The sequence below is a fragment of the Salmo salar genome, chromosome ssa10 (genome assembly GCF_905237065.1).
Source record: "Salmo salar chromosome ssa10, Ssal_v3.1, whole genome shotgun sequence".
Classification (NCBI taxonomy): domain Eukaryota; kingdom Metazoa; phylum Chordata; class Actinopteri; order Salmoniformes; family Salmonidae; genus Salmo; species Salmo salar.
The window spans coordinates 97,982,162-98,003,883 of NC_059451.1; the positions used below are offsets into that span (position 1 = coordinate 97,982,162).

A 21,722-nucleotide genomic window follows, 5' to 3' on the forward strand; every position below is an offset into this window, starting at 1 on the left:
CTGATTTGTGTGATAATCATCCCACTCGGCACAGATGTCAGTTCACAGTGAAACATTTTAACATTTGGTTGAGTTGTCAACTAATGTAAATCCAACGTGAAATTAACAAAAAAATACGAATTATGAAATGTTTTTATGATGTGGAATCAACGTTGATTCAACCAGTTTTTGCCCAGTGGGATGTTCATCTAGCTCACACAAATAATGACACACAGGCAGGCTTTCGTCTGTTATTTCAAAAACACAAATCCTTTATTATTTAAAATACATATATGATATTTACACATTTCTTTTTACAGCATAGCGTAGTAAATGGGTGAAGACGAGTTGACATGGCAAAATGAGAAGACATTTCTCAGCATCAGATCTTGAAGAACACACACAGAACATCCTCTAATTTCAGCATGTCCCATTGTTGCATCTGAATGTGCTCTATCGTACTATCCTGAGCTGCCATTGTGTTTGGGCCAAACAGTTCTCTGTTTATCCTTGACATGAATAGGGAAGTTGTGGTTCTATTGTGAGATCTGTTACATATTCATAACTAAAACAAATTTGAAGAGGATGAATGCAAAGAAGACAAGAGTTTCATATTTACTAAAGGAGATGTCTTGCGTAACACATCAATCAAACATACTTCGGAAAGAACATTATACAGTTTAAATGTGTACAACAAGCTGGAAATATTTAAAATAACGCATCTATAGTTTTACAATTTTTTGAGTTAACCAGGCAAGTCAGTTAAGAACACATGCTTATTTACAATGACGGCCTAGGAACAGTGGATTTACTGCCTTGTCAGGGGCAGAACGACAGATTTGTACCTTGACAGCTCAGGGATTCAATCTAGCAACCTTTCGGTTACTGGCCCAACGCTCTAACCACTAGGCTACCTGCCGCCCCATATGTCAATGCTTTTGCTGTTCAATCAAAAATAGCTTTCAGTGCAAATAGTTATCACTCTTTGAACAGGAAAATGTAAGCAGTCAAATGTAAAATATGGTCTTTCTTAACCATATGTAAATATATCGTACAGAAACTCCCAAAAATGTCAAGAGTTGCAATGAGGCTTTCTGCTCCTCTTTGTAAAAGAAACAACATATATAGTAAAACATCACAGCGACACATTAAAATCCAACAAAATAACATAAATAGACATCTTCACATGGTGGTTAAAAAAAGGCACAAAATGGTGGAGAGGTGTCCTCTTTCACTTCTCTGACTCCCTCCATCCTCGTGCATTCCTTCCAAACTTGTAGACCAGCCTTCGTCCATCTACACGTTCCAGGATTTCCCGTTTGTAGTAATATCTGGAATGATATAAACAGGGACCTTAACGGAACAGCAAAATGACTTCCTTCTTAACATGTGAACCAGGAAATAAACATGAAACCACCCTAATCCTTTCAGTCTCTACCTCATAGCTCGGCTGAGCTTCTCGTAGGTCATGCTGCTATTGTTCTTCTTCTTGCCCCACAGCTGAGCCACGGCCTCTGACTTGAGGAAGCGGAAGACGCCCTCTGTCCGATCCTCCCACTTGATCAGGCCTGGGTTCCGCTCTGGGTTCAGCAGAATGTCCCTAATGAACTCCCACAGGTGGGTCCCCCGGGGGTCTGAGGAAAAACACAGAGGTGGTGGAAATTAGAACCATCTACTGCCATCTACTATCAGTTATAGCATTGGCGAAATGTTGAGCATTTATATTAAAATATATGATTCGATTGTATTGAAGATGTTCATGTAAATACTACTCACTGTGTTTTTTGACCTGATGAGGGCGACTGTGAGATCTATTTGTGTCTGAAAGTAAATTTAATACACAGATATGGTAATTTAGCAGATGCTTAAAACAAATAAAAATTAAGACATTTAATACATTTGGTAAAGGTGGCAATCGAACCCACAAGTTGGTCTAGCATCATAGTAGTCCAACCAACTAACCTACAGCAGCAGGTAGCCGAGTGGTTAGAGCATTGGTCCAGTACCCAAAAGGTCACTAATTTGAATCCCCAAGGTGAAATAATCTGTCGATATGCCCTTGAGCAAGGTACTTAACCCTAAGTGCTCCAGAGTAGCACTTGACAATAGCAGACCCTGGCTGTGACCCCACTCTCAGGGGGAGTTGGGATATGCAAAACGCTTTCCAGGATATGCAGTTGACCTGGGTGGGACAAAGCAAGGCCTAGAACCTTTAATGCGTAATATGAACTATTGCTAGCTGGCTCCGAGACTTGGAAACGTCCCGTTACCACACCTGACACCACTTACTTAAACATCTGCCCATTTCTAGTTGTTAGATCTACCGATCCCATTTTTTTCAGATATTGTTCACAATTTGTGGAAGCCATCTGATGTGTTTCCAGCTCTGAGTATCAGTAATTCAATTATAGCTTGTCAATGAAAGATTACTTAATTTTTTATTTATTTAGTGTGTGCTTGATCTTGTGAATTCTGAACTGTGTAACTCCTACCTATCTTCTGATCATTTCCTCACAATCTCCCAGATGTCTTCTTTCCAAATATGGCAAGTTTTTGCATGTCGTAATCATGTAATTAAACATGAATAGCAGTTACTTTTGAGTGTGTCTATTTAGGCGGAAATCTACATTTTGCCATTACATTGAAGAGGAAGTTATAGGATTAAACATACCGGCTATACGGCGGAGGTACAGCCCATTAGCGCTAGCTATTGCTACCTACAGTAGATATAGTTTTTATTTTTTTACAAATCAATACTTGGAGTCAAATAAATAATATTGCGATATGTAATTGAATCGATTTTTCCCCATCAATAATCCACACATGTTAGCCTAACCTTTGTACCACTGTCTTACGCATTTCAGATTAATTCCATGGAGCCCAACACTGTACAATTACATGGGTGTGGGGAACATAAACAGGATGAGTTTGTTCAGTTATATTGTCATATATTGTTTGCTCAGTGACGTTGTGGTGATGTAGTTTGGTGATAAGGAGTAGACTCAGCTGCCTCTTTCCCAAAATGATCACTGAACGTTCATGGACTTTACTCAATAGCCTTGTATTGCCACTCTGTTTGCTCAGTAATATAATAATATATGCCATTTAGCAGACGCTTTTATCCAAAGCGACTTACAGTCATGCATGCATACATTTTACGTATGGGTGGTCCCAGGAAATGAACTCACTATCCTGGCGTTACAAGCGCAATGCTCTAGCAATTGAACTTCAAAGGACCACGATGAAGTCATATTTTCTTTGGGGACTAAGCTATTGTAGGTCGATGTCATCCCTTGGATCGCTGCTCGTTCCAATTAGTGTGTTTACATAATGTTTTGTAGGTTTTCAGTCCTCATCTTTGGTCTTGTTTCTTACCTGGACTGGAGGGAGTGGGTGAGGCCACAGGTGCAAGGGATTGAAACGAGGGATCGTAAATATCTAAAAAGTAAAGAAATATCAACAAGTAAAAAATGATGCTGTCTGTAAGTTAGTTAAAAATTGTACCTTTCTCCAAAATTCTATCCATTCCAATGTGGTACCTACCTGCAGGATAGATGCTAGGTTCTGTGAATGGGCAAGGGAAATCTACTAAAACAGGAGAGCACATTAAGCTTGCATGTACACTTAAGAGGCATTACATTCATTTAACATTTTAGCAGACACTCTTATCCAGAGCAACTAGAGTTACGTGCCTATGGCTCAAGGGCACATCGTCAGATTTTTCACCCAGTAGGCTCGGAGATTCAAACCAGCAACCTTTTGGTTACTGGCCCAACACTCTTAACCTTTAGACTACCTGCCGCCCATCTGAAGAGTTTAGTCTAATCACAGACTAGTTTCAACTTACATCATTTATTAATTAACTAGTGTCAAACAAGTTGAGACATGCATAGATATGTAATAACTGGAGGAGTTTCTTAGGGATGACTTGAAGAACATGACTCTGTGTGTTCATGCATGCCAGTGTTTGTCTATGGTGCTTTTACCATCTGGCTCTGATTTGATAACGTCCAGCGGTGAAAACTCCACACCAGGATACTGACCTGTGTAGGGATGACATGGAAAAACAAGGGGTCATTTAAGGGCAATACCATTACACGTACAGTAACAACATGGGCTTTCATTATTTAGTGTTAATCAAACTTGATATTGAATTCCTAAATCCTTGATCCTCCTACGCTGGTACAATTTGCTGTTCCTGTTTTTTTGTGGTATTCTAACCGCCTCAAGTGTTAACTGAAATGAAATACTACCATTCAACATTTGATGACCTAATCTATCACAGTATGTTTCAACAATGCATGGCCTGACCTGGCGTTCATTCTGATAAACATAACAATAACAGAGGACATTACAGCCCAGTGTGTGAACCCACCGCTCCATTTGAGCTCGGTGAGGCTGTGGTAGAGGATAGGCCCCACGGTGCCCGCAGCACGGGTGAAGTCCTGGTAGGTCATGCTGCACAGCTGACGTCCGTCCACATCAAAGTTCTGGAAAGGGATGGTGGCAGCGTCGATCTGGTGCATATCCAGCATCTGCTGCAGCCACTCCCACACCTGATACTTCGACCAATACTGAGGCTGGGAGTCCTGGGACCACAGGCGACTGGTGTAACCAGGCATCACTGTGGAAACTGGAGTTAGGGGTAAAGGTAGAGATTAAGTGTTATTTTTCATACTTTGAATGTGTTGGGGGTGTAACAAAAACATTTGAACTCTGGCTAGCCCAGGTATTTGTAAATAATTAAACCAGCAGAGCAATTCACTGAATTGAGCAACCAAACTAGTCCTCACTGTCTGAGCAGGGGTAGGAGCTCCATGTTGTCGGCAGCTGGCTCTCAATGCTGGCAGTGGAAGGGATGCTCATGATACAGGTGGTATGACGGACCATGGTCCAGAGCTGGGGGAGAAGACACATACATTCAGTATGGAGTAAAACCCTGAACAAGATGATTGGTAGGTTACATTGTAATCACACACGGTGCAAACAAACTGTGTCTTTCCCAAATCTGGGTATCTGAGTTGAGATAGGGTATGTTTCTATATGACGACATTGACAGATGTGAAACAGGATGACAAAGAGAGTCAGTGTGAAGACAGCATGGGAGTGATTGGGTGACATGCTCGCCGTCCTTAACGTGTATTTGCAAAGTGATGGATCTGTATGTCTGTCTGTTTTGCATACATAAAGGCCTATTTGTTCTTCTGATAGTTGAATGAAATGAGTCAGTCACACAATGATGTGTTAATACCGGAGAACTCGACAATTTAGTGCAGAAACGCCTGCAGGACATGCATGATTGACAACCCAGATACAACAAGCTCTTCCTATAAATTACATGTCTATGTTTTAAATATATTAGGTTACAGTGCAGTTCCTTTTTTTCAGAACTACATCCCCTTAGGATGTCAACACATATTAATAGTGCTGTGATACCTTCCCTGTAGCTCAGTTGGTAGAGCATGGTGTTTGCAACACCAGGGTTGTGGGTTCGATTCCCACGGGGGACCAGCACAGAAAAAAAAAAAAATTATGAAATGTATGCATTCACTACTGTAAGTCGCTCTGGATAAGAGCGTCTGCTAAATGACTAAAATGTAAATGTAAAAAATGATACTCAGGTAATTATAGTTGCTAATGCCAATTAATGAATAGTATACATATGAAGGAATGCTTCATCGAGTATGCAATATGCAATATGCTTATTCAATAGGGTAGACAATAGCCGTTATAGTTCTGTATACTGGAGAAATAAATGAAGAAATAAAACACTTCCCAATGCCATGATCAGATCAACTTTGACTGTAATGACACGTTTAAAGTTTAAAAACAAGTTCAAATAAAGTTCTAAAGAATTGGTAATGAAGTGTTATTGTAAAAGTAAATACAACATAAATAGTATCAATCATTAGTTATTTGAATATCTATGGGAAGACGTCTGTAGTGCACAGCAGGTGAACCACTGTATCTTCTCCGTAACCCCACCATAAAGGACTGCCCGTGAAATGTTAATAGTGTGCCAACAACATGGCTACATTCATTTAACTGTTGTTGAGAAAATACTTCACCACAACTATATTTGCATGTTATATGTAAATATACAGTACATTAGAATTGCAGGTCGGCACTGAGGCCAATGACAAGGTGGAGTTGTTGCAGCACTGTACTTGTAATGGCCTGGTCACATGTTTTACTGTTGTCTAGACTGTAGTGCATTTATCTCGACTTTGTGGAAGAGAATGCCTACCTGGAGTCTAACTTTTGGAGCATCTATAGTAAATGTATAATTTGAGATCAATTATTGTTCAGTGATAGGTGCTTCCAGGGACAGCTCATCTCAAAATCAGCACACTTTTGAAATCTGAAAACATCTTAATTTTGGATTGAATATTTAATGTGACAATGTAATCTGCTTTATTATATTGTAGGAGCGTATTATAAACAAATATGGTCTGTCTGGGAAAAGTTGTCATAGTGCTCATCTGCAGCTTCAGTTTGACAAACAATATACTCAGCTCTTTATACTGTGACCTATATTCAGCTTCTCTTTATTGACCACTACCTGGAAAAGGCTGGATTATGATGGCCAATAAAAACAATGACACCAAATAACTGTACAACACCATGTTTTACAGTACATGACCTATGTGGGCACAGTGACAAGCTGAATGAGAAACATAAATTATACCAAGTCTTCCTCAATTCTAAACAAAAGCAGTTTCCCAAGAACAAGATCCCCGAGTGAGATTTCACTAGAGGTATGTGGCACTTGGCAGTTTAGGCCATGGCTTTGGTTCAGCTCAGGATGCCAAGTCTCACCACCTGCATGCTTTGTGTTAACTCTCAGTGCTGTCTACTATTTGTCTGCCTACCGTCTGGTCTGAGTAGTCTGAAGACTGCTTGTCTTCATGGACGTAGACTGCAGGTATTGTATTTCCTGACCGTTTAGTTTGGCATGTCCCTATCATCAGGTAGCAGTTTCTATTTACTACAATCTCCTGGTCTGTTCAAGATTAACTTATTAATGATCCAATGTGTGAACTATTCAGTAGTGAGTAATACAGTTCCATGTTAGCTAGACAAAGCTTTTGGGAAACTTGCCCCTGATCAATATTCACTACCTGTGCATCTTATCAGCCCAAAAAATAAAAAACGAATTGTATAGATAATTACCTACAATCATGATGATAGGCTTACAGATGAAGGAAGTAAACAGACAAACAAATGATCACTGACCAATGTAACTTTTGGTAAGCAGTAAACAAGTGCAGGCAGGTCACACTTTCCTATACTGAAGCTTCTGGAGAATCCCTCTGTGGAGTTTTATCTCAACGGATTTAAGTTACAACCCATGTGAGGTGATTACAGTACACTAGTGTGTAGATGTACTGCACCTTGTCACATATTACTATGATATACAAGCATTTCACTACATTCGCAATAACATCTGCTAACCATGTATATGTGACCATTACAATTGGATTTGATTATAAAAGGAGCTTACCAACATTTGTTTTACTTCTCTTTCAAAGGGGCAGTTTGTATCTCAAAACAAAACAGATCCCATGAGGAGTACATTTGTCCATGATCACATTTACTTTGTAAACAAAAGTGTATGCCATTTATTTTAGGACTTCAAATGCAAGCCACACAGTTATTTAAAGCCTAATGTATATTCAGTCATCTTCTTTAACGCTGTATGTACGGCACTGTAACAGTTTTTTCTAATGCTCAATGAGCATTACAGGCAATCAAAGCTTGACACACAGTTAGACAAATGAATCAAACCATCACATTCTAGTCTGAAAGACACCTAAAGTTGTGCCTACATTGCTTTGTTACAGTTCGAATACCCACTGTCTGCATAGCCAAAACACCAATTCACTTCTAAGCCTAGCCATTTCAACCATTGTTTTGATTGCGCTATTGTGTCAGTATAACAGCGACTAACACACATAGAAGCAAAGCTGGTTGCCTAGCAATGCTCAGCATGGTTTCCTACCAGAGCTATGGACTGGGTTCCGACCAGGATGGGAGGTGTCGTCTCTCTCTCTCTCTCTCTCTCTCTCTCTCCTCTCAGTTGACTTCAGGTAGGTGAGGTAGCTAGCTGTGTTTCTCTACACAAATGAGTGGAGTGTTATTTTCAGTGCTAGAAGCTGTACTCTTTTGCTTCCCAAAACTTTAAAAAAGTTCCAGCCCACACACACACCAAGGTGCTGCCCCAGCAGTGGTTATTTTATGCTGTCAGCTTCCTTGTCCTATCCTTATCCCTCCCCAATTGGCTACCAGGACATGTTCGGGACAGGTAGGAATTTGCATACGAATAGCTGAGTGAATTACAACATCTGACATACTGTAGGTGTTACTTTCACTCTTTGGGCTCTCTCTCTATTCTGGTCTCTGGTCACTCTCTCGCTCTCTCTCTCTCTCTCTCTCTCTCTCTCTCTCTCTTTCTCTCTCTCTCTCTTTGTTTCTCACATGCACGGCCACACACACATACAAACACAAAATGTCGCAAGGTGGCATGAAGTTCACATTGTCTCAAACCTGATGATGTTTCTGTTCTCAGAACATTTGGCTAAAGATAGACTCTGAAAATATATTTTACTAACCCTTTCGAAGCTAACAGCAAGAACGATGGCCAACATGTTCCTTTTGTATTACTTATACACTTACTTTTTTTTAACGTCCTTACGCATAATTAGATTTCCTTCGACTAATTGTCCATTAGAGAACCCTGTGTTCATATGAATACTTTGGGACATTGAATCAGTGTAAACATACTGTTTGCTACAGTAACAAAATTCCCATTATCTGATGTTTCTTCTGATGAAGAAAGAAAAAAAGGGGGAAAACTGATCTGTGTGTCTAGGACACTACAATGTCTCATCTCAACAGGAGAGCACTGTGGCTGGAGAGTGGAAGATGCTTTGACCAGTCCTGTGTTGTGGATACTCTGTTCTCCTACCAGCACCAGCAGTTTGAAGGTGACACACCATGCGGTGCTCAGAGCTTCTACCTATATGTTTACACTTCAACCTAGTTGTTTTCTTCTGTCTGACACAGACACCAGAAAAACACATGAGCATAGTGAGATGATTGTTCAATATGATCTAATTGCTGCTGGTGCCTTTGTTAGAGCTGATGTGTGACATGCTGAGAGCTTCTCCTGCTGCTCTTATCATGTGATTCTCTTTGTCTGTTCCATGGAAACCGCATTAGCTGATTGATAGAGATAGAGATAGTCATATTACTGTGTTATTCAGAGATCCTATCATGCCTCTATTCAAATCCACCAAACCCTGTTGCCCGGGCAACCTAATTATCTAACAGAACATGAATTACTGGCTAATTAGACAGTTCAATGTTTGAGTGACTTCATGCCTTTGAGATTTATATTTGATGTATCTTACTTTGATCTCTACAAACATAGTTTGAATAACACAACAGTAAATACAATCAGAATACTGTGTATAGAGAATTCAGTTCATCACATGCAGCTCTTTAGTCAACCATGTCACCCTTTTACTTGCAGTAGTTGTTTTTTGAAAATGATCAGAAGAAGTACAAATAGTCTTTTTTTGCTTGTTGCCAATTAGGGTTTTGACAAATGTAACATTGCCACACTCATCTATGTTCTTAAAGCACACAGATAACTCTCTTTGGAGTTCAGCAGAGCTTAGATTGGAGAACTAAGAGCTTCATGTCGTTGACTGAACATTTAGAAACGCTGAAACTGTCTAATAGGCTGAAGCAAGGAAAGTCAGAGAGGGAAGTATATGTCAAGTTTCTTCCAACAAAGTCTATCCATGTCATACATGAGTCACATGTTTACCTAAGCAAAGCTATCATTCTCCAACAAAACTCTTTCCTTATGGTAAGGGAGGGACAGAACTGTTTGATATTAATGACAATAATAACAACTTGTAGGCCAACTTATTCAGTCCTACAAGAAAAAAATCGCAGTATGTAACGTATGTCATTACATGTATAAATCAATACAACACAGGTTTTCTATGTTTCAAATCAGTTTTCCCCTTCCCCTGTTGGTCCCCCTAGATTTTGTTCTCTCCTTCTCTCTGTTGGTCTAATTCACTGTAGATTTTGTTCTCTCCTTCTCTCTGTTGGTCTAATTAACTGTAGAATTGGTTCTCTCCTTCTCTCTGTTGGTCTAATTAACTGTAGATATTGTTCTCTCCTTCCCGTTGGTCTAATTAACTGTAGATTTTGTTCTCTTCTCTCTGTTGGTCTAATTCACTGTAGATTTTGTTCTCTCCTCTCTGTTGGTCTAATTAACTGTAGATTTTGTTCTCTCCTTCTCTCTGTTGGTCTAATTCACTGTAGATTTTGTTCTCTCCTTCTCTCTGTTGGTCTAATTCACTGTAGATTTTGTTCTCTCCTTCTCTCTGTTGGTCTAATTCACTGTAGAGTTTGTTCTCTCCTTCTCTCTGTTGGTCTAATTCACTGTAGATTTTGTTCTCTCCTTCTCTCTGTTGGTCTAATTAACTGTAGATTTTGTTCTCTCCTTCTCTCTGTTGGTCTAATTCACTGTAGATTTTGTTCTCTCCTTCTCTCTGTTGGTCTAATTCACTGTAGATTTTGTTCTCTCCTTCTCTCTGTTGGTCTAATTCACTGTAGATGTTGTTCTCTCCGTATTGCCCATGGGGACATACACTACATAGCCAAAAGTATGTGGACACCCCTTCAAATTAGAGGATTGGGCTATTTCAGCCACACCTGTTTCTGTCTGGTGTATAAAATCAAGCACACAGCTATGCAATCTCCGTAGACAAACATTGGCAGTAGAATGGCCCGTATTAAGGAGCTCATGACTTTCAACGTGGCACAATCATAGGATGCCATCTTTCCAACAAGTCAGATTTATACATTTCTACCCTGCTAGAGCTGCCATTGTCAACTGTAAGGGCTGTTATTGTGAAGTGGAAACGTTTAGGAGCAGCAACGTCTCAGCAACGAAGTAGTAGGCCATACAAGCTCACAGAACGGGACCACTGAGTGCTGCAGTGTGTAAAAAACATCTGTCCTCACTACCGAGGTCACTCACTACCAAGTTCCAAACTGCCTCTGGAAGCAACGTCAGCAAAATAACTGTTAGTCTGGAGACTTAAGAAATGGGTTTTCATGGCCGAGAAGCCGCACACAAGCCTAAGATCACCATGTGCAACGTCAAGCGTTGGCTGGAGTGATGTAATGCTCGCTACCATTGGAGTCTGGAGCAGTGGAAACATTCTCTTGACTGATGAATCACGCTTCACCGTCTGGCACTCCGACGGACGCATCTGGGTTTAAAAAGTGAATCTGGGCGAGGAGAGCACTACTTGCCCGAACGCACAGTGCCAAATGTAAAGTTTGGTGGAGGAAGAATAATGTTTCGGGCTAGGCCCCTTTCCAGTGAAGGGAAATCTTAACACTATAGCATACAATGACATTCTAGATGATTCTGTGCTTCCAACTTTGTGGCAACAGTTTGGGAAAGGCCCTTTCAGTTTCAGAATACCCCCGTGCACAAAGCGAGGTCCATACAGTAATGGTTTGTTGAGATTGTTCCAGCAATGTTCCAACATTTAGCGGAAAGCCTTCCCAGAAGAGTGAGGTCTGTTATAGCAGCAAATGGGGGACCAACTCCATATTAATGGCCATGATTTTGGAATAAGATGTTCGACGAGCATGTGTCCACATACATTTGGCCATGTACTGTACTGTACCTGGCCTTAGTCCTGGGAGGAGCAGGGTGGATTGCTGCCCTCTGCTGGCTTAGGTAACTCTCTGCAGTTCTCTACTACATGTGACTGGTACCAGTTCCCATGACACTGCTGCCTCTGAGGTAATGAATGAGGAAACCCAGCATTGCCATGATGGTCTCTGAGAACCCCCCTGTCCCCCTTCCTCCGTCCCCTGTCCCCGTCCCTGTGTCCCCAAGCTATTCAGCCTGGTTGGGAAAACCCACTATTGCTGATCTCCAGCTCAACTCCCCAGCTACCCTCCGCTGCCTATTTGTAACACAGGTGCTGTTTGCCGGCTGTTTTGGAGCAGTTTTCATCTTACTTGTAAAGGGTAAAGTCCCTCCAGGGTGTAATTTGGGGGCTTAAGTCGTGCTTGGTGCCGTCCAACTATGTACGGCTGACCAGATTTGACTTTTGTAAGATTAATACGCACATCAGCGGTGAACTGGAGTCGCAAGCTATTCATTACAGCCGATGGCTTGGCCTGTTTTTCCCCTCTCTCCCTCTCAACTTTATCCCTTCTTTCCCCTGTGTTCAAGTCTTGCTTTCACTCCGTCGGGAGAAGAGTCGAGTATTTGGCAGCTCATTTCATGCATCTCTGTTCCGCCTTTTCCGGGTGGATGGGGGTCGGTTGATGATACAGAGGTCCATTGGGGAAAATAGGAGAGAGAAAAGAGAGACAGAGAAGGAGAGATCAAAGTCTGTTATATCAACTCTTTGGAGGCTGTGTGAATTGCCATACCAAAGGAGTGAAAAGTAGAGTGATAAACTGTACATACTACTTCTTTCACTTCATACTTCTAGATTTTAAATAGATACACATATTCCTATATGAAAGTATACAGCGCTACAGTTCTACAACATTTAATCATACAGTGCATTCGGAAAGTATTCAGACCCCTTCACTTTTACCACATTTTGTTACGTTACAGCCTTATTCTAAAATGTATTTAAAAAAAAAAAGTCTCATCAATCTACACACAATACCCCATAATGACAAAGTGAAAACAGGTTTCAGAAATGTTTGCAAATGTATAAAATAGAAAAACAGAAATACGTTATTTAGATAAGACCCTTTGCTATGAGATTCGAAATTGAGCTCAGGTGCATCCTGTTTCCATAGATCATCCTTGAGATGTTTCTACAACTTAATTCGATTCCACCTGTGGTAAATTCAATTGATTGGACATGATTTGGAAAGGCACACACCTGTCTATATACGGTCCCACAGTTGACAGTGCATGCCAGAGCAAAAACCAAGCCATGAGGTCAAAGGAATTATCTGTAAAGTTCCCGAGACAGGATTGTATCAAGGCACAGATCTGGGGAAGGGTACCATAAAATGCCTGGTCTGAAGGTCTCCAAGAACACAGTGGCCTCCACCATTCTTAAATGGAAGAAGTTTGGAACCACCAAGACTCTTCCCAGAGCTGGCCGCCCGGCCAAACTGAGCAATCGGGGAAGAAGGGCCTTGGTCAGGGAGGTGACCAAGAACCTGATGGTCACTCTGACAGAGCTCCAGAGTTCCTCTGTGGAGATGGGAGAACCTTCCAGAAAGACAACCATCTCTGCAGTACTCCACAAATCAGGCCTTTATGGTAGAGTGGCCAGATGGAAGCCAGTCCAAAGTAAAAGGGGAATGACAGTCCGCTTGGAGTTTGCCAAAAGGCACCTAAAGGACTCTCAGACCATGAGAAACAAGATTCTCTGGTCTGATGAAACCAAGATTGAACTCTTTGACCTGAATGCCAAGCGCCATGCCTGGAGGAAACCAGGCACCACTCATCACCTGGCCAATGCCATCCCTACAGTGAAGTATGGTGGTGGCAGCAACATGCTGTGGGGATGTTTTTCAGCGGTAGGGACTGAGAGATTATTCCGAATCGAGGGAAAGATAAACGGTGCAAAGTACAGGTAGATGCTTGATGAAAACCTGCTCCAGAGCCCCCAGGACCTCAGACTGGGCAAAGGTTTACCTTCCAACAGGACAACGACCATAAACACAAAGCCAAGAGAACGCAGGAGTGGCTTCAGGACAAGTATCTGAATGTCCTTGAGTGGCCCAGCCAGAGCCCGGACTTGAACTCGTTTGAACATCTCTGGAGAGACCTGAAAATAGCTGTGCAGCGACGCTCCCCATCCAACCTGGCAGAGCTTGAGAGGATCTGCAAAGAAGAATGGGGGAAACTCCCACAAATACAGGTGTATCCAAGAAGGCTTAAGGCTGTAATCACTGCCAAAGGTGCTTCAAAAAAGTACTAAAGGGTCTGAATACTTATCTAAATGTGATATTGCAGTTTGTTTTAATTTAATACATTTTCCCAAATTTCTAAAAACCTGTTTTTGATTTGTCATTGTGGGGTATTTTGTGGAGATTGATGAGGGACTTTTAAAAATAAGAATAAGGCTGTATTGTAACAAAATGAGGAACATGTGAAGGGATCTGAATACTTTCCAAATGCACTGTATAACAGACCTAAGGAACAGTAATACAGCCCTCTATAGGGTCCTCTCTGAAGCCCCTAATAACTAATTACAGTCAGTGGTCATGGTCATCATGGCCAAGATAGCTGTCAGTCAGTCCGTCCAGGCGAGACTGGAGTGGAAGGGTGGGTACAGGAGCTGTCGCAATGCTCTAACGAGCACGGAACACATCCCCTGGTCCTCCTTTCCCCTCCCTCGCTCATTAACAGCTTATCATGCCTGTTAGTGTCATCTTTAAAAATTCACATTTTGATAAGCATATGATCCACGGGGGAAAAATATGAATAATTTTATTACCGTCAATTACAGCTACAAATGACGATTTCTCTGGCTCAATTGTAATTTGTCGTTTTTTCTCTCCCAGAGAATGAGAGAGAACAATGGCTGTATAATTACAGTAATGAGCACCGCAAGAGAAGAGTGAATTATTCAGAATCTTTCCTCTTTCTCTAGTGAATATGGAGCTGGTCTCTTTGTTAAATGTTTAACAGGATGAATGGGTTAAAAAGAGAGTGAAAGAACACTGGTAGTGTGTGTGTGCATGCCTGTGTATGTTTGTGCGTGTGTGCATGCGTGTATGTTACATATTATGACAGGTCAGGTCCCTGTATTGAGAGTACCAATGATTTCAAATATTTTGTCACAGTGTCTTTGTTAGTCTAGGTTGGAAGACTGTTACCTGGACTGTGAGAGTGTGGCTCCCCCATAAACCCATAGGTGACACTGTTGTCTCAGGAACAGCAGCGGATTTCTGAAAACATGGAGGGCCCAAGGAAGAGAGACACAGATGCATCTGAAATGACAATAAATAAGTGATGATGCCACTGCATGTGCTTCTAGTCACACATGCATTCAGGAACCATACCCTGGGATGCGCTATTCATGTGACATAATGAATAAATAATGATGATTCAGTACAGTCTAATACTGTGTCTAACTCGTACTTCATGAAGGCATCTGATTCCTGTGATTCTCCTATTCGGAGATACTTTTCCTAATGATAGAGAGAGGAAGGAAAAGGAAAGAGAGAGATTATCGATGTGTGTGAGGTTGTATTTTTGTCCTACTAAAGCTCCAGCCAGCCCCCTGTGTTTAAATTAACCAAACTCAGAGACAAGCCACCACATATATCTGCCCCAGGCCCAACAACTGCCTCTCTCTGACCCAGCTAGTAGCATACCACTAGATCAAACAGACTGTATACCTCCCCTGGTTGGATCCAACATAGTACCACAGCCCAGGAAGAGAAGGCTTGAAACAATGAAGAAGCATCTCAGAAGTAGCTTAGTAGTTATGAGAAGAACTGGACAAGACAATAATAGTAGAAGTCATACCCTTGCATGCTGTTCTGTTGCACTACAACATGCTAACTTCCAGACATAAATGCAAGGGAAGCAAATTAGGCCAAAAGAGACTGTGTTGAGAGGTTTCCTTTTCTTTTTGCTTTGTGTCTGTTGAGAGTTTGGGGAATACCATATTTTTGGGCAACTCAGTGAAACAGAACAGTTTAGCTATGAAACATGTTGGCTACAATTAAAAGTTAATGTGATGGTGTTTTGTGTCAGTCTGCAATATGTGAGAAGTGGTTAAACAATGCTGCAGAATAGTACAATGTACAGAACAGAACAATGGGATTATAAAGAGGGCAAACAACAAAATGCTTTGGTGGCTTTTGTTTTGTCTGTTTCCACTGCTGCTCTATATTCATGATGGTAAATGACTGATGAAGTACTCTATCTCACGGCAGATGTTGAAGCTCTCCCAGTGCTACCCCCCTCTCTCTGTTCTATCTTTCTTTTTTGGCTAAAAGTGGTATTGCACAGAAGGTGGTCTAGAGGGACAGAGTGGAGAAAAGGAGAAAACCGAGATTGAATAGGAGAGAGAGGAGGGATATGATGAGAGGAACAATTAGCACGGGTGAGTCAGGTAACTAATTATGTGTGTTGTCGTGACTGACTGACTGACTGAGGATACATTCTCTCCTCGGGTTTCTCTGTTTTACAAATCACTTTTAGCTGGTTGTGGAATGACTTTTTGCTCACATAGATTATCATAACAACGATTATCTGGCAGTGAAACACTGCTTTTCCCTCAAGACCAGAACAACATCTAACAGTATATTTATTTAATTGTAGTTTGATTAATTGTTTATCTACGGATACAAATTAACTAGAGTTGAAACTAGCAGATTGTGTAGCGCTATAGTGAAATGTAAAACAGAGTGATATAGCAATAATCCCACCAATAGCTTCAGTATGGAATCTGAGTTCCAATACCAATGCCCAAATGTTATAGCCATACCCTTTGGTGTCATTGACGTATCATTGATGTGTCGCTCAAGAATATTCAAGATTTGGGTGGAATCCATTCAAGTGCAATGGATTACCAGGTTCAGGGACATTACCTAGCTATCTAACCACCTAACCATCATTCCCAAAGGTATCACTCCCCAGAGGGATTCAGACATTACATTCCCACTATGTGGTGCAGTTCTTATGGGTACAAATGAGAACAGCAGAATCAGTATTTCACAGACCTCTTTTCTGAAAGATGGAGGGAGGAAAGAGGAGGAAGGGGATAGATGGAGGGGACATGTCCTTCACTCTCTCACTTCTCTCAGTCTTCTCCGTTCACCCTATCTTTGCAAACAGCTGAAAAGACTGATATACATTATTGGAGCTAATCAAAGTTGAATGAGGAAAAGCGCTGAGGTGAGACAACAGAAATTACCTTACTTCATCCTGCCTGCTCTCTCTGCCCTCCCTCTCTCAGGAACCTTTGTATTCCTTCTGTACTGTGGATGATAGAGAAATATTGAGGTAGAGAAGGAGGGAGGGAATGTAGTGGAGGTAGGGTAACCACAAGGGTCCATGACTGACAGCCCTAAATAAGGGCACAGTGGACATAAAAGGCCTCATGCAGGTTAGAGAGAGAATTTTTTTTCAAATGACCTACTCTTCCTCATCGTCACCATTGACCACCATAACTGTAATTTATTTATTTTTATTTAACCTTTATTTAACCAGGTAGGCCAGTTGAGAACAAGTTCTCATTTATAACTGCGATCTGGCCAAGATAAAGCAAAGCAGTGCGAAAAAAACAACATGACAGAGTTACACATAAACAAACGTACAGTCAATAACACAATAGAAAAATCTATGTACAGTGCGTGCAAATGTAGAAGAGTAGGGAGGTAGGCAATAAATAGGCCATAGAGGCAAAATAATTACAATTTAGCATTAACACTGGAGTGATAGATGTGCAGATGATGATGGACAAGTAGAGATACTGGGGTGCAAAAGAGCAAGAGGGTAAGTAAAAATATGGGGATGAGGTAGTCGTGTGTGTGCTATTTACAGATTGACTGTGTACAGGTACAGTGATTGGTAAGCTGCACTGACAGCTGATACTTAAAGTTAGAGAGGGAAATATTAGACTCCAGCTTCGGTGATTTTTGCAATTCGTTCCAGTCGTTGGCAGCAGAGAACTGGAAGGAAAGGCGGCCAAAGGAAGTGTTGGCTTTGGGGATGACCAGTGAAATATACCTGCTGGAGCGTGTGCTACGGGTGGGTGTTGCTATGGTGACCAGTGAGCTGAGATAAGGCGGGGCTTTACCTAGCAAAGACTTATAGATGACCTGGAGCCAGTGGGTTTGGCGATGAATATGTAGTGAGGGCCAGCCAACGAGAGCATACAGGTCGCAATGGTGGGTAGTACTGTATATGGGGCTTTGGTGACAAAACAGATGGCACTGTGATAGACTACATCCAGTTTGCTGAGTAGAGTGTTAGAGGATATTTTGTAAATGACATCGCCGAAGTCAAGGATCGGTACGATAGTCCGTTTTATGAGGGTATGTTTGGCAGCATGAGTGGCAGTTTTACGAGGGTATGTTTGGCAGCATTAATTTTTCTTTTATTTTTTTTTTTTCTAAAGGGGGTGGATCAGCTTAAAATAGTGCGAAAAGATTGTTGCTTCCGTCAAATGTAATTGTCTGCATCATTTCCAATCCCCCATATATTTTTGGGGTAAATATATATCCATATACATACACACATGCATGCATACATATACACATAAAAACATACACATACCTATATAGATATACATACTTTTTTAAGAATATACCTTTATTATTCCCCACAAACCCTACCACCCTTCACCCATTGGAGTAAACTAATAAACACTTAGGCTTTTACCTTCAGTTTATACATCGTATACACATTTTACAGGCACAATCTATTTTACAATAATTATATTTGGTTTGTTTTTAATACTTCCTCTATTTCTGTTGTCCATCCAGTTTGATTTCTATTTGAACTGTGCTATTTCACAACATTTCTGAACCTATATACATTTTACAGACCCCGTATGTTTTACATTGGTTATCTTGTTATTAGTCCCACCCTTCAGCTCCATTCAACCCCTCCCATCTATCTCTCAACATCATCCATTTTTTATTTATATTTGCCATTTATTTCTCAACTGTGCTGTGATGCTTCACAAAAGTACTGAGCCTTTCTATTCTCATAGCTTCTACAGATTGTAAATTACAAATAAACATTTTGGCTAAAATAATAATTCTTTTATTGATTGATTGGCTACAGCTTTTCAAATCACCCAGTATTGCTATCTGCAGCGTAAGTTCTACGTAGGCAAATGTTCAGCCATTCCTGGACCTGTGACCAAAAATGAGCTACATATGGACAATACCAAAATAAATGATCTAATGGCTCTGCCTTCTCAAGAATTTTGTATAGTAAAAAAAAAAATTGAAGTTTTGAATCCGGCGTTGTTTTGCGTATCAATTCATACACCATGTGCCATGGAATGGGTTCATCGAAAATCTCTTCCCAACTATTTGCAATTTATATGGCACAGCTGTCAGTTGTTTGGTCCTTAAATGAAATTGGTATATATTTTTATCTATCACACTTTTCTTTAACCATTTATGTTCTTTAATACAGGGCCGACATACAAGTTCCTTACTTTTTTCCACTTCTACTTGCCTCTTCCATTTTTGTGGTAATGCTGCAATTAATTGGTTGTAATTTTGGGTAGAGCAGACATTTCCATAAATAGGCCCTTTTAATTTTTGTCTGGCTTGCCGTTCCAACTAAAATTTAATATTTTTTGTTCATATAATTTAAAAAGCAGGTCACTAGGTGTAGGCAAAACCATAAGCAAATAGGTACTGTGATATGACTAAAGAGTTAATCAGGGTGATTTTTCCACACATAGACAGGTATTTTCCTTTCCATGGTAGCAAGAGCTTATCTATTTTTGCTAACTTTCTATAAAATATTTATTGTAGTGAGATCCTTTCTTTCTTTTGGGATTTGTATACCGAGTATGTCCACATCTCCGTCAGACCATTTAATAGGTAAACTACATGGTAATGTAAAATTTGCATTTTTTTGTGATCCAATACGTAATAATTTGGTTTTAATCCAGAAAGGATAGCAAAAGTATCTAGATCCTCTATGAGGCAGTGGAGAGATTCTAATTGTGGTTTTAAAAGAAAACAGGAATCATCAGCGTACAATGACACCGTAAATTTTAAGCCACGGATTTCTAATCCCTTAATATTATTGTTTGATCTAATTTTAACAGCTAACATTTCGATGGCAATAATAAAAAGATATGCCGATAGTGGACAACTTTGTTTTACTCCTCTAGATAGTTTAAAACTTTCTGAGATGTAGCCATTATTTACTATTTTACACCTAGGGTTACTATACATACATTTTACCCATTTTATAAGAGATTCCCAAAAATTGAAATATTCTAGGCATTTATATATAAACTCCAGTCGTACTTTATCAAAATGCTTTTCAAAATCAGCTATAAAAACCAGGGCTGGTGTCCCCGATAATTCATAGTATTCTATTGTTTCCAGTACTTGTCTTATATTATCTCCAATGTATCGTCCATGTAAAAAACCTGTCTGATTAGGATGAAAAATATCTGACAATACTTTTTTAATTCTATGCGCCATTTTGCTAAGATTTTTGCATCACAACACTGAAGTGTAAGAGATCTCCAATTTTTTAAGTGGACTGGATCTTTAAATATACCACTTGGGTCCTGTTACAGTAATAATGATATCAGACCTTCTTGTTGCGTGTTTGATAATCTACCATTTATATAGGAGTGGTTAAAACATGCTAACAAAGGTCCTCTGAGTATATCAAAAAAAGTTTGGTATACTTCCACTGGTATGCCATCCAGCCCTGGAGTTTTCCCAGCCTTAAAGGCTTTAATTGCATCAAGAAGTTCCTCCTCTTCCTCCTCTGAGTGAAGGAGGTTTTGTTTTGAAATAGGAAGCCGATTCTAGATTTAATTTTGGATTGGAGATGCTTCATGTGAGTCTGGAAGGAGAGTTTACGGTCTAACAAGACACCTAGGTATTTGTAGTTGTCCACATATTCTAGATCAGATCCGTCCAGAGTAGTGATGCTAGTTGGGCGGGCGGGTGTGGGCAGCAATCAGTTGAAGAGCAGGCACTTAGTTTTACTAGCATTTAAAAGCAGTTGGAGGCCATGGAAGGAGTGTTGTATGACATTGAAGCTCGTTTGGAAGTTTGTTAGCACAGTGTCCAAAGAAGGGCCAGATGTATGCAGAATGGCGGCGTCTGCGTAAAGGTCAATCAGAGAATCTCCACCAGCAAGAGCGACATCATTGATATATACAGAGAAAAGAGTCGGCCCAAGAATTGCCACCCTGTGGCACCCCATAGAGACTGCCAGAGGTCCGGACAACAGGCCCTCCGATTTGACACACTGAATTCTGTCTGCGAAGTAGTTGATGAACCAAGTGAGGCAGTCATTTGAGAAGCCAAGGCTATTGAGTCTGATGATAAGAATGCGGTGATTGACAGAGTTGACAGCCTTGGCCAGGTCGATGAAGACGGCTGCACAGTACTGTCTTTTATCAATGGTGGTTATGATATCGTTTAGGACCTTGAGCGTGGCTGAGGTGCACCCTTGACCAGCTTGGAAACCAGATTGCATAGTGGAGAAGGAACGGAGGGATTCAAAATGGTTGTTAACTTGGCTTTCGAAGACTTTAGAAAGGCAGGGCAGGATGGATATAGGTCTATGAAAGTTTGGGTCTAGAGTGTCTCCCCCATTGAAGAGGGGATGACTGCGGCAGCTTTCCAATCTTTGGGGATCTCAGGCGATACGAAAGAGAGGTTGAATAGGCTCGTAAAAGGGATTGCAACAATTTCGGCAGATCATTTTATAATGAGATCGTCCAGATTGTCTAGCCCAGCTGATTTGTAGGGATCCAGATTTTGCCGCTCTTTCGGAACATCAGCTGTCTGGATTTGGGTGAAGGAGAAGCGGGGGGGGCTGGGCAAGTTGCTGCAGGCGGTGCTGAGATGTTGGCTGGGATAGGGGTAGCCAGGTGGATAGCATGGCGAGCCGTAGAAAAATGCTTATTGAAATGATTGATTATCGTAGATTTATCGGTGGTGACAGTGTTTCCTATCCTCAGTGCAGTGGGCAGCTG

The 21,722-nt window shown here is 40.9% G+C and overlaps 1 protein-coding gene across 2 annotated transcripts; it reads right to left on the reverse strand.

Moving 5' to 3' along the window:
• Window positions 1-226: 226 nt before the first annotated feature.
• Window positions 227-8,256, reverse strand: LOC123724498 (ETS homologous factor). Of its 2 annotated transcripts, none has more exons than XM_045688279.1 (9): window positions 7,982-8,256; window positions 4,773-4,878; window positions 4,355-4,612; window positions 3,966-4,022; window positions 3,523-3,564; window positions 3,355-3,417; window positions 1,756-1,800; window positions 1,418-1,613; window positions 227-1,310 (listed from the first exon to the last, which is right to left on the reverse strand). In XM_045688279.1, the coding sequence occupies exons 2-9, from the start codon at window positions 4,867-4,869 to the stop codon at window positions 1,211-1,213; spliced, it is 858 nt and encodes a 285-aa protein (XP_045544235.1). In that variant the 5' UTR covers window positions 4,870-4,878; window positions 7,982-8,256; the 3' UTR covers window positions 227-1,210. The 2 variants fall into 2 exon arrangements, with proteins under 2 accessions (XP_045544235.1, XP_045544234.1); XM_045688278.1 differs by having other exon boundaries at window positions 3,523-3,567.
• Window positions 8,257-21,722: the final 13,466 nt, after the last annotated feature.

Excerpts from the sequence above, each read along its gene's own strand:
- LOC123724498 (XM_045688278.1), bottom strand. The coding sequence starts at position 4,869 with ATGGTCCGTCATACCACCTGTATCATGAGCATCCCTTCCACTGCCAGC. Across the intron at positions 4,613-4,772 it reads CTCCTACCCCTGCTCAGACA|TTTCCACAGTGATGCCTGGT; the intron begins GTGAGGACTAGT and ends CCCTAACTCCAG. Across the intron at positions 1,614-1,755 it reads TCATCAGGTCAAAAAACACA|ACCCCCGGGGGACCCACCTG; the intron begins GTGAGTAGTATT and ends GTTTTTCCTCAG.